This window comes from Callionymus lyra, chromosome 2 (assembly GCF_982586985.1).
Source record: "Callionymus lyra chromosome 2, fCalLyr1.hap1.1, whole genome shotgun sequence".
In the NCBI taxonomy this organism is placed as follows: Eukaryota; Metazoa; Chordata; class Actinopteri; order Syngnathiformes; family Callionymidae; genus Callionymus; species Callionymus lyra.
In genome coordinates this window covers 27,430,743-27,444,504 of record NC_141819.1, presented here as the reverse complement: position 1 = coordinate 27,444,504, position 13,762 = coordinate 27,430,743, and the positions used below count along the sequence as shown (strand labels likewise).

Sequence of the window (13,762 nt, the reverse complement as noted above, 5' to 3'; positions counted from 1 at the left end):
AGTCGTCAGTCTCCCGCTGCATGTTACAGCTCCGACACGTGGAGTCTTGGGGTGGATTAATAGCTACGTGCTAATGCGTCTAAAATCCACAGTTCACTTCAACAAAGAGACCATTTACTGTGCACCACCCATCGACAGGACCAAGAGTTTAACGATGATTATAGATCTACAAATGTGTGTTGGACCTTGAGCAGACCTAGTCATGGACTACAAAAAACAGCCGTTCATCACTGAATATTTTACCTCTTTAACTCCCCTCAGTGCGAACAGCCAGCCATGATCAGACCTCAGTCTTATAGAGCACGTTGAGTAAAACATAATAACATTTTAATTTCTGTCCGCTGTACTCTCGGATATTGATGCTAAAATGAGAGCAGTGGTTGACATGTTGTCGCGGGTGTACTTAAGTGAACGGAAACATATAAAACAAAGGCCTGCTGAGGTCACCATGTCACAATCAAGAGGGGCTATTACAGTGTGCTGATGTCATAAGGTCAATAAGAGCAGCTGCGTCACAAATCTAGAGAGCTCTTTGTCCACTACAGGAACAACCCCCTACATTTTTGACCAGCCTCGATGCGGCTTCAGACTTCATAGGTTACTGTTGACCTCTTAAATGTGGGAGGTTGTCATCAGAACTGGGTCAGCATGGCTACAGGTAGGTGACCTTGTCTGGTGAATCACTTGTTTGGCCATTGTTGGCATTTTCGGCAGTGCGCAGGGGTCAGCACAAGCACCTCTTCTCGCCTGCAGCCACTGTTACCACGAGCAACGATGTGAGTCAGTGTTGTGCCACATTTTATTAGGACCAGCAGTGACGTTGTCCATGTTACGCTGAGATGTTTTCACCCACTTCACAATAATCTGTGACTCATTTGCAGTCACTTCACAGGGATGTATTGGATTATTTTTTAATGGTTAAGAGGTATATTTTAAATGTGTCGTGTGTGTCCACATACCTGGGAGGGGTGCAGGAACGGTTCTGGGGAGGCGAGACTAGTTTGCACCGACAGACTTTTCTCCAGTAAAGCTTGTGGGAAGCCTAGTCGGTCAAACGTGCTGCGCTTCCAGAGGTGCCCGTCGCTCTGAGCCAGGGCCTCGTCTTCGCTGAAGGCCCTCTGGACCGGGCCCGGTAACGGCAGCGGCACTGCCCCGTCGCTTTCGTATCCATCTTTTGAGGCGCTTCCCTGCGTACCTCCTCCTTGCCCGGAATCCCAACTGCTCCTCTGCTTCATCACCTGCTGCGCCTCCCATGCCAGCCGGGCCTGGGCCAGCATGGCCTCGGACGCGGTGCCCCCGAACTCTCCTTCCAGCCCCCCGCAGCGAGCCAGTTCCTGAGGAAGTGATGGTTTGCGGTTCTTGCGTTTGCGATTTCCGCCCGGAGAGAACGCGCCAGTGTTGGACAGTGTGTGAGTTTGACTTGACCAGGAAATGGAATCCTCGTAGAGCAACCTCTGACCCCCCTCTCCGCCCTCCCCGGTGTAGTCCAGTAGCAAGCGAGGGTCCCGAATTAGAGACTGGCTGTGCTGCAGAGTGTAGGACCCCCCATACGAGCCCCCGTAGCCTCCTGTGGTGCCGTAACGCAGCAGCCTGTCGGCGGTCTTGAAGCGAGGGCTTGCAGAAGACTGCTCCACGTACACCAACTGCTTGACATACTCCTTCCCAACAGGACTGTACTCCAAACTTTGGGTCTTATCTGGACACTTCTGCCGGGTCAGAACCAGCTGCCCATACGGGGACTGACTCTGCTTTGGCGAGTGATAAAGGGGGCCCGAGGTCTTCCGGGCAGGTGACTTGCCATAGAAGGACGAGTCAGCGAGGTGCATGTCAGTTGGGGGCTCCTCGTAGATGGGAGCGGCCTGGTAATCCGACGGGGGTTCCTCGTAGAGCGGGGGCTCGTAGGCGTAGCGTGGCGAGGGGGGCTGCGAGTCTGCGGATGATCGACGATGCGTACCGGTGCCGCCGAGTTCTGCCCGCTTCAAGTAGGGAGACTGGCGGCGTTCAGCGTAGAGAACGGGGGAGCCATCGGCCTCGGAGGGGGGGTTGCTTCCTGAGGAGCGGCGGGTTCGCGAAGTGGTCCCCCCTCCGGAGAGAGCTCCAGGTGTGGGAGGATCACAAGGAGAGTAGCCGTTTCCCTGGTGGGCCAAGAAGCTGGGCTCCCTGTCCGTCACCTTGATCAGCATTCGCTCTTTAGTACCCGTGTTCCACCTGAAGGGGGACGTCCTGAGGAGGCCAGACACAGAGAAGGTTATTGTTGGAACACAATCACAAGTTTGAACCTCATTCACGACCCTACACATGTTGAAACTGAAAATGAAAGACAGTAAAGCGTGAACGGTTAGCGGAACATGAGAGTAAGTAAGTAATTTTGAATTTAAATAGTAAATTTGATGTTCTAATGATGTTATGATTCCGTTAAAATGTTGTATCAGACTTCATAACTGCTCTATTTGTTCTTCAGAAGTGTCCACCTGTTGTTAAAGAACTGAAGGCTGGACGTGATTGATACAGAGATAAAATGAGGAGGTTCAGTAATAATGAACACAGACAACATTCTTCCTCACAAATTCTAAGCGGGTTGAAGAACAGTGGAACTCTAAATAAACCCACACAACCCCTCTTAAGATCACTAGAACCTTCTGGTTGCCTCTTTTCTCTCCCTCTGTCCAGCTGAATCTTTCAAAGAGCAGCTCTTGGCAACAACAGACCTTCACATCCACAGTTGAATCCCTTCTTTTCATTCTGAGGTCGGAACAATCTGCTGCTCACAGACATCAGAGGGAAAAGAGCGAGAGCACTGGGGTAAAGAACAAGAGGTGAACTCTGTGAAAGGGATGGAAGTGTGAAATTGATTTCTGTTTTGGCCACATAGCCGTTTTTAAACACTTCCAAGCTGATCCAGGGGCTGGTGTTGGATAGAGCCGGCGCACTTGTGGATCCTTCGGTGTTTGCGAAAACACTTTTTCGAGTAGTTCTCTCACTCTTCCAACTCTCCTTCCTGATCAATCCTTTTTTTTTTATCTCTGCACTTTGTCTCCAGCCAGCAGCCTCGACATGTTCCTCCTCCTCCTATTCTTGAATTATTCAGATTCACTTGACCCCCCCGAACCAATTGACACATTCCCTGCCTCTCCCTATCCGTCTCCATCTGCTGTGCCACTAAACCATCACCACTCGGACCCTCCTCAAACCAGGGTTTATAAAAAGCATACCTTTAAATACGGCAAACAAACACTATATTAATTCAACAAAACGTAATTGTGTCTTTTTCCTCATTTTTTTTATTGTGTAAACTACGGTTTACCTAAATGATATTTAATGATTTATTTAGTTTTCTTTAGTGGCCCAATAACATGCTTATATTTTTCTCATGATGAAGGCTCATTGAAGACAACGTTGTTTTAGCTTTTTTGTTGACGAAAACTTTACAGCTGGAATAACACTGTCTCAGTATGGACAGGCCCTTGAGTCAATAGGTACAGGTTTAAATTGCCTTTCAGCCTTGAATGGAGATCAAAGAGAAATCGAATGAGATATGAATGGACGCATGATGCGGAGGGTTAAATAATAACAAAAAATCTTCTTTACAATATTTGCTTTTACTTGCATATAACACCGAACTAGAAAAGGCAAAATCTCTGGTGCTGAGTCAGACCTGACATCCTCGTCCAGGACGGACCACAGACACATGAAGCTAAATACTACAGACTGAAGCTCCTCACTGATCCCAGCGCGACGATCCATTTAATGATGATAAAGAATGCAGGTTTCAGGGGACAGCGGTGATTAAGTGCCACACTAGCTGGTGGGACCCCTCTTAAGCTATCTTGGGTATTCGTGCCAATTACAGAAGCATCATTACTTGCCCCCCCGAGGAGAGTCAACACAACTACAGCGACTGGAAAATGTCAACAAATAACACAAGACGTGGTAACATTTTAACAAAATCCAGCTCCGACTCACTTTACTCATTATTTTCTCCCCAGAGACAAATCCAGATTGTCTGCCATTTTAAGAAACCTTTTGAGGGTTCAGTAAGTAATGATCAGATGGACAGTAGTGAAGCAAACATACACAGTTGTGGTTCAAGTTCTTTCTTTTGTTGTCCAGCATCCAGCGCCAGCTCCAGGTGATGAGCATTTCAAGAGGTCAACTTATGTGGACATACAGTAGACTTTAGGTGCGACTAAAGAATTGATGGCATGTTGTGGACGCTTCTTTAAAATCAAATCATACCCATAAAGCATTGCAGCAAATATATAAAAAAAAATTCAAAATCACATGCAGGAAAAAGTTTTATAAAGTTTTTCTTAATGCTTGATTATAGTCGTGATAAAATCTCTTGTTTCCGACCACGCCTGCTCTCTTGCGAATAGTCATCGGAAAATAAACTGAATATCATTGTCATGGATTAATTATTTACATAGAACATCTTTCATATTAATCTAATTCAATATGGTGGTCTATTGTGCTAAGCACTTCCAGTAGCTTGCTTGGTGGTCCTGATTATCAGAACCCATCCCAGATATACACAAGTCAGAAAAGTTGAAGTGAAGGGTAGGGGTCTTTAAGAAGTTCAGAGGATTAAAACCAATAAAAGAGATTTTCAAATTTGGATCCATTGTATAAGATTGCTGAGTCTCCTCTGTGTTATCTTGACCTTTTAAGTATATATTTTATTGAGTATTGTTTTGATTGTTTAAGCGCTTTGTGACCCTGGTCTGGAAAAGCGTTATATAAATACAAATTACTTACTTACTATAGTGAGTTATTGTTATATAACATTTATTTATTTTATTAAATGCATGGTTTGTTTTATTCAATCATGTGATCATGTATTGTTCATGTACTGGAAAGAAATGTTTAAACACAAAAGCATTGGGACAAAATATTCATAGATTTCCGATTCCAAGTGTCACATTACGCTCTATTGTCTGTGTCTTCCTACCAAGCAGAAAATAATAGAGGCGTGTATCCATTTTCATGCCGTCTACACCACACGTCAACGGACTCCACTGGAGGGAGGCCATACATGAACGTGTGCACTCGTGTGTTTGTGAGAGACTTGACACATTACTGCATCCAATGAAGACTGGATGCAAGCAGATCTTCAAGCCATCTGGACTGGCAGTGTGCAGCTGTGACACCAAACACAACACAAGCTTAACCACACACACACACACACAAAACTTTGATTCTCTCCTCATCAAAGGTTTTAATGCTATAGGCCCGGCTTCTTTGGGTGGCCTTGAAACATGGTGGAGGCCATGGGTTTTGGCTGCTGTACGTCTGCTGCTAATAGGTTCCACAATTATGTTTTGCCTTTTAAACAGTCTGGTTTCCAGCAGGGAAGTCTGTTCCTTTTCAAACCTCCGCAGCTTCTGCCTGGTTTGTCTTCGTACCTTATGTTTAAGTGTCATTGGCACTTTCCTAACATGTGGTTGAGGACCAACAGATGAAAGCGTTTGGTGATTTTACTGAAGCCTGTTATCAAGCAAACGAACTTTCAGATTTGCAGGTTTAGATGATTGATTTATTCAAAACAGCATTAGAACCTTCACACGAACAGTCCAGGAAGTACAACAAATGTATTTCCACTAGCTTATTCTGCTCTGATGGAGGGAACACAATATATATATACCCAAAGAAGAAAGACTATATATTGTCTTCACTTTATTCATGGTCTGCCCATAAAGCTGGTCTTCACCGACCTTCTTAGATTTAAAATCGTAAATGGTGTGTCTCTAGATCTCATCTGCTTCACACCAGATTATACCCTCCAATAATAGTAAGTAAGTCGTTTATATTTGTAAAGTGCCTTTCACAGACCAGTTAAAATACATACAAATTTAAAAACTTTAAAAGGCCAAGACAACACGGAGACAAACATTGCAGTCTCAGTATAATTAGGAAAAGGCTTCTCTTGCTAATGTTCTTGTATAAAATACTGCCAGCGTCACCATTTAGTTGCTGAGAAACACTTCCAGGCTCCCACTCATTCTGTGTTCTGGGGTTATATTTCCCAAAGGAGACCTCCAGAGGAACAATATAGTTTGACATTATTTAACATGTGTATGCCGTCCATGTCATTTTATTTTTACTGTATTTATCTGAGCAATGGTCTTGCTTTGAATTGCTTTGTATTTTAACACAGTGTTATAACACAGCAAAATAAGTTGCATTACTATTCTGTTATTGTTAACTTATAGACTCAAATATCTTTTGTTTCCATTGCAGCCCCCCAAAAACAGATTGTTAATGTGTTTATTTAGTTGATTTTTTATTTTGCAATTTAAATGCACCATAGCCGTACTTCGACGATTTTCACTGGTCAGTGGAAATGTGATATGAGAAAATGTCTTTGTTGTGTTTTTAAACCAAATGTAACTATTCCTTGTCTCTTTTCATTCAACGATAATGAAATTCAATTTAATTGTACACTTTACATCATTTGCAATCAGCCATAAAAGCAAGTAAGTAAGTGTTATTTGTAAAGCGCCTTTCTAGACCAGGGTCCCAATGTGCTAGAACAAAAGCAATATAACAGTATTATGATTTCATTTTTTGTGCACTGTAAAACAGGTTGTACCGTTAACAACCTTCTGAGTTATGGAATAATTCCTACTAACAGGACCCACATAAACCATCCCTTATCATTACGAAGGACATATATCTTTGCTGGACAAACACAGGTTGTGTCTAATTATTATTCACATGAATGAAGGTGGTGGTGATCATGACAATAAATCAAATCAAAGGAAAATGCTATTGGTGGTGAAGATCTCCATCATGTTTGCCAGCACTTCATTAGTCCCTCCCACTCTTTTACTGGCTTCGGCGTGCAGAACCGAAAGAGCCAGGTAGAGGTCAATTGCTCCCATCTGTCATGCAGGAAGCTGTGTTTTATGACAAACTGGCGGCTGTGCTCCACTCACTGACTTCAGATGCTTTCAGGGGGGACGGGAACACCTACAATTAGCTTTCAGGTTAGTCGCGCGGCTGCACGCTTCACTGCCGTCGTTAAATGTTGGTGCTGCAGCGCTTGAAGGAGAGTATTTAATGGCAATTCATCCTCCTTTCAATTATTGTATTGAGCAGATATTACCTGAGTGAGGAAAATGTGCAGGCTCAGGTGCCTTGTTCTAGACCTCTTACAAAAGACGAGTTCACATAAGGTTTTATTACAAGCTCCCCTCCATCAGTGGGACCTTGAACAAACCTTTTCTAAAACAGCTTCTAATGTGGGTTTTGAAGGAATCATTTTGATATTTGATTTTTGATTTTGATTCAACAGTAGATTGTTTTTTTGTTTGTTGTTCGTTTTTTTTTTACAGATAATTGAGCCATGTACCTATGAGAAAAGGTTGACAATATAATATTACTTTCATAATGATGTAAGTAAGTAATTTGTATTTATATAGGGCTTTTCCAGACCAGGTTCACAAACATACATATCATATTAACAAGTCAAATATTATAACTGTAACAGTATTGTGAATGTTATTATTGCACATATTAGTGAGGGTTACTTATGAAAAAAATCAAAACGCTTCAAATGAACAAAAGTTGAAATACCCATTTAAAATCCCAGATAAACCCATACATAGTTTATTTAAGAGAATCTATTTTTGTTTTGGAGGAGCATGATTAGTCCTGATAATGTACTTAAATGTTGACGCCAAGACAGGTTGTATAAAAGATTCTAAACGGGAATATTTTGAACACAAATACAGCAAGTCTATTTTTGGGAACGCTGGCTTCGATTAAAGCTTTGTTCCAGGAGCCGTAGCAGCTTGAAACAAGTGATGTGTATTCTTAGGAGCTCAGTGGATCCAAGCTGTTTGCTTTATTACACGTTGAAAGTTGCGGTCTCACTTTATTTTTTGCATGTTTGCGTAGTAATGGCAGATTTACAGGATGCTCTACGGGCTCCCCTAATGAGCACTAGAACAGAGCTGCAGATGGCTTCATGTCGCTCTTTTAACTAGGCTTAAAACTTAAATGGAGACACTGCTTTATCCTCATTTATTTACCTCCAGTCTATTTCTGACAGTCATCATTTCTTCATCATTATTAACAAAAACGTTGGTCTATCATTTCAAATCATTTCATTCTGTTTTTCAACGCAGTCCCTGAATAAGAGTACAGTTACTAACCTTTTGTTTCTTCTCTGATGTGGAAAGGTTTTACCCAACTTCTTCGTTTCTAAATACTTTTTAGTGAAAAATGTTATATTTATTTTGACAGAAATATCTATTTACATTAGCAACTGGCCTTCTCATTAAGTAATAAACCACAGAGAAGAGTTAAAAAGCTCAAAGTGAAAATGAGTGAATAAATGTACATTCACATTCAATTTATTCCCCTCAGTTTCTGTCCATGAACCTCATCATCCCTTCATCTCACACGTTTGTGATGTAGTGCGGTCTGACACAGAGGCTAAGGTCAGAGAGTACATGCTTACTGCGGTACTCTGCTTGTTACTACATGTGTTTAAGGCAGAGTATTCATGATTCATAGTGTGAATCAAAAACAGATGACTGTTTACAACGGATTGACCTCTGGATAGAAGAAGCTCAGAGCGACAGCATGTTCAGTCCAATATCATTCTGCAATACACAAAAGTGTTGACATCTAACCGTCTTTTAGATCATTGGGAATAACAGTTAGAGAGTCTTTGTAAGATGTTTGCGATGTTTAGTCTGCAAACAAGTCAAGTAGCTACCTTCACAATTATACACATGAGCTACTAAATCATTTAAGTCTGTAATGGTACACTTTTTGCTAAAGCAAGGTCACACCGGCAACATTTATTTATTTCTGTTTGTATTATGAAGATTAGAATTTCCAAGAATAGTATTAATTTCTTCTTGTGCACAAGTGCAGCATCAATTGGTTATTTTTAACAAAAAAAACATCTTAATTTAAGTGTGCATTTAGGAAGGTAGTCACGTCTGTGCCACTGCTACCTCCTTTCTACCTCTAGTTCTTGTTATTTGAATGTATGTGTGTTGCTTTTTCAGGTGCTTAAAAAAAAAGTGAAGCGTTGCCAGCAGTGTAGCCAATGCCTGCTGGACATCCCATTTGATTCGCTGGGAAACAAAATGGATTCCACACTAGAGACCTCAACGATATCTACCAAGTTCTTTTGTTGTGCTGCCTGTCATCTATTGTGTCTACCGCTTTGTGGGTACACATTATTAAAGTTTCTTTGCTGTGTACTTAGACCGATCCGACTACCCTATAATGGTCTTGTTTAAATATGCGAATATGTTAATCTTAAAAAAAGAACCCAACACTAAGTTACTGTTGGCTGAGGTAAAAGCACTTCCGACTGTCATTAGTAAATGAAACTCCACAGTAGATGTCCAAAGCACTCATGTGGGCACTCATTCCAAAATAATAAGGTGGAAGAGGGTAGAAGAAAATGAAAGAGGCTCTGGATACTCTCTCACCAGGGAGGAGACAAGGAAATAAACCTACATCTCTGGTTCCGTTTACAACTTTAGTGGTGATTAAAAAAGCAACAAATAGACTTTGATTAATCACAGTGAACAGTTTCAGGTAATCGGAGGAACTCACCTGTCCGCCTCCTCTTTGTTGCTCTGCTTCTCTGACAGCTCCTGGTCCAGAGAGGACGACGTGCTTCCCTCCCTGCTGACGCCGCTGTTCCTCCCGGGACTGTTGTCAGCCGACGCTTTTCCTCCGCTGCTGGCCGGTCGAGGGATGGAGTTGTCGGTGTGCTGCTTCAGGGTCTGCAGCTTGGCCAGCGGGATGATGTCGCAGGCCTGAGGCCGGTGCCACACCGTCCGCTGCGTGGAGGCGTTGTAGTAGTAGAAGCGCGAGGTGTTGGGATCGAACAGCTCCCACCACTGGTTCTCGCCGGTCCTCTTGATCTGCACGCCTTGCGGCGGGTCCCACACGCACTCGCCCGTCAACAGGTTGGCGTACATGCGCTCCCGGGTGCGGGGCTCAATGATCTCCACCCACTCCAACCTGCAGAGAGAGGTTAAAGGTTAAAATTACAAAAAGCTCGATACAGATATGCTCGCTTGAGAAAGGTCACTGCTATTTACTTCAAAAAACATGAGACAACAGTAGCCATTAGACTTCATATTTTACCAACAGTATCTCAAGTCCCTTTATGACTGCACCGATGTAACGTCTATCGGGGAAAAATCTCTGTCCCCCGATGCGTGGCTGTGTTGTCCATCATGCACACAAACCAATTGCTTGAATCGAATCATGATTAAATTGGACTGATGTGACCGTAGGACGAGCTTGTTTTCAAAAGGGTCCATCCATCAGAGGCAGGATATGATTAGGGAAACAATGCCATTATGGCACAGAACCTTTAACTGTCGTAATGAGATTTATGCTTTCAATCCTGCCCCGTAGATGTATGTAGGGGATGCAGATGAGTCCACTCATGCTCTCTGCTTCGGCAGAAGACGACAACAACTGCAGAGTCAGCAGGGTAATGCAAAACATCTATTATTAATTCCGAAACGAAAGATGGGCCGCTTTGACTTGAGGTTTTCAGGAGCTTTTTTTTTGTTGTTGTTGCTTTGCTAGACAACAAAAATAGGATTTTTCCTTTTGTCTAAATACTCATAGTATGTCAATGTTGTCAGCATTTTTTACCCATGAAATGTCTTTCACAGCACTTTTGAATACAAAGGTATGCAAAGACCTGAATTTCAATGTTGACACAATTTATATGCAAATATAAACCATTACAATATGAAAATATAGCTTTGTGGTGTTTGGACAATCGTTATAAACGCATACAAAACATTTTGAACAGACAAATTCATACCATTTCAAATTTCTGAAAGGCATAGAGCTTTTTTCTATCAGAAGAAATTACAATGAAAAAGAAACAAAACTTCACTTATCTAAAGTTGTCTAAGGGTTGGGAATTATTTTTAATATTAATTGTAATCTGTTCCTTTTTAATGTTATAAGCAAAAATGTACATCCATTGTAATGTAGGACTAGAGATCAGGTTAATCTTTCTCAAAAAAGACACTTGAAATCATCCATATGATTTAAAGACTTATACTTAAAATAAGTCTATATTTTACGCCTGTCTATGATAGACGCTCATGGCAAACGGTAGCAAGCCATATAAACAGGAAATACTCTCTGAACTGAAAGTTCTCCGGGTAATATCGTGAGCGCTTTCAGTGTAGACAGTAGACTGTGTGCGCTCTGGAAACACTCAGGATATTACCCGGAGTACTTCCGAATTAGATTGTCTGCTGGTCTTTTAACATCTGCTACAAATGTTCTTTTAATATTTAAGTTTTTCTTCTCGTCAAGGCTTCAATATAATACAGGCATTACAGATGAGCAATGCGATTTTAAGAATCTATTTGGGGGAAGATTAACCTGTCCTACATTAAAATGGACATACATTTTTGTCTATTTTGTCATTTTTTTTAAATAACTCGAACCTTTGGTCTATATAAGGTTGTGGAAAATTAGTGAAGTTACCAACGTCCATATTAACAACGAACAAATGTCAATCTTGTGCTGTACTTAAGCAGCATTACCAAAACTACTGGGGCAATTTAAGTGTTCCAAGATAAGTCTACATTTTTTTTTTTCATGCAACATAAGCCCAATGCTCAGTTGTTCCTAATGTAAAAACATTTTTTCATTTAATTTAAGATTCTCTACATTTAAGTTCTTCGTCTTCTGTGAAGACTCCCTACAAAGAAAAGCTATTAGTGATGCAAATCCCTCGTTTAAATATTGCTGCCTCCACACTTCTGCCAAATAAATGTTAATAGCTCGCACACAAACGGCACAAAGGGACCGGGGAAATAGCCCCTTGTGTGTCGCTTTTTCCTCTTTGATTGGCAACATTTAAATACCAATTCTTGCCACTGTAACAAATGACCACTTCCTAAAATAATTAAGTGAGTGCCGCCCATCAGTTTTCATGTTACTTGAGGGCAATTACTTCCAAACATGAAACACCTCGTTCCCGAGGCTCCGAAGACATTGAACAACTGAAGCGAAAAGAACAAACAGGTTTTTTCTTGTGATGGAAACCACTGAAGATAAAAGTGCGCTGGGGCTTATTAATGGACAACAATCCTGCACAGGGGGTTACAAAGCGCCGCCACTTATAATGAATTATAAAATGGACGCCTACTCAGATTGCTGTGCATACAGCTCCTGTCCACGCACAAGTCCACACACACATTCTTATTTGTAATGCAGCTCATTGCTGATGGAAATTATGCTTCACAATATGACTCATCTTTTTTGCTGCACCAAAACATAGACGTTTCTCGTGGTCGACACACACAGTGTATTACTGTTTACACAACACCACCAGCAAATATGAATTTTTTTTTTAGGATTATGATGGTGTTTGCTGAAGTCTTGAAAGGATGTACCAGATGTCTGTCAATAACTGACATGGTGGAAGATTTAAAAAAATAATTTGCGTACTACATTGCATAGATTTAGGGAGAGAAAAGAATTGTCAAATGAGAATTTTAATGGAAATATAAAGGCAGGGCTGAGAGGTGCAATGACAATGTGCAAAAAAACGGTTTTAAATGACTCTCTTCTAATGGAACTTGTGCCATCAAACTGATTAAATATAGCAGCGTGATGCAGTCTGGCTGTGGGAAGAGGGCAGTAATACTGCTTGGCTTAAATTCTTACCAGTAAAGACGGATCAACATGGGTAAGGAAAAAGAAATGGGAATCAACATCATTGGAGTGACTCGGCTGAGATGCAGCACTGAATTGCTAAGATCACGCCCTGCAACAAACATTAAAGTAACCTTGAACCTTACAATAACAAGCAAAAAAAATATCCTTCAATTCTGATTCTGATTAAATTATTATTAAAAAAGTAAATAAACTCAGTTTATACAATAAAAACCCAACAGTAAAGTCTCAGCTAAATGCCAACAACCAGGCTGGATATTCAAAAAACCCAAAGGAAGGGAATTAAAATAAAATTGTCGCACTGTGTTCAGAGGAAATGGCTCTAATCCAGGGATGCAGGGTATTGTATTGGCCTTGAGTTAATTAAAAGTTTGTCATTTAAAAAACATGTTAAAAAACCTAGACCACTTCCACATCTAGAAAGTCATATTCAGATAACAAGACCACATGATTAGCCAAAGGCACTCTTGCAACCCCCACACTGAAACATGCAAACTCATTCACCAAAATGCATTTCTTATATTGTAATATATATTCTTATATTAAAACAATAATTACTATTCTGGATGGGCGAGAATCACAAGGAATACACCAGTTGTCCATCCACTGCTCTACCATTAACTCTCACAGCGTCTTTTTTCCATCTATAACTATTTATCTATATTGTGTGAAGTACATTTCCCTAAGTAGCAGCTGGCCGACTGTAAGAAGAAGACTAAATGGAGCAGGAAGTGTATTTGCTTGTGATGATCCACTCAGGTCTGATCTATATTGACAGTAGAGCTTAACTACTACGTCTGCTTCTCTCCATGTGGCTCAGCCATCGACCACAGGCCTGACAGGTGATACACCAGAGTTGTACATAATGTCACTGGACATCATCTAGACGACACTAAGCAGTGGTTAAACATTAACCAGATGACCTGGAGATTCTCAAACTGCATCGAGTATGGATCTCATTACAACATTAAAACAATTCCTTGAAAACAGAAAATACATTTTGTAACTTGTAAGTTGAAAGCGATGAAATAACAGAAACACTTCCAAATATCAAGAGACTATAATG

General features: G+C 41.3%; 1 protein-coding gene across 2 annotated transcripts in view; it reads right to left on the bottom strand.

Moving 5' to 3' along the window:
• Window positions 1-13,762, bottom strand: part of arhgap39 (Rho GTPase activating protein 39) — a 49,985-nt gene that overhangs the window by 5,982 nt on the left and 30,241 nt on the right. For both annotated transcript variants that reach the window (XM_087784404.1, XM_087784403.1), the window contains exons 2-3: window positions 9,583-9,996; window positions 960-2,223 (exon numbers count right to left, since the gene is read on the bottom strand). In XM_087784404.1, the coding sequence (XP_087640530.1) occupies window positions 960-2,223; window positions 9,583-9,996 (1,678 nt within the window). The remainder of the gene's footprint in view (window positions 1-959; window positions 2,224-9,582; window positions 9,997-13,762) is intronic.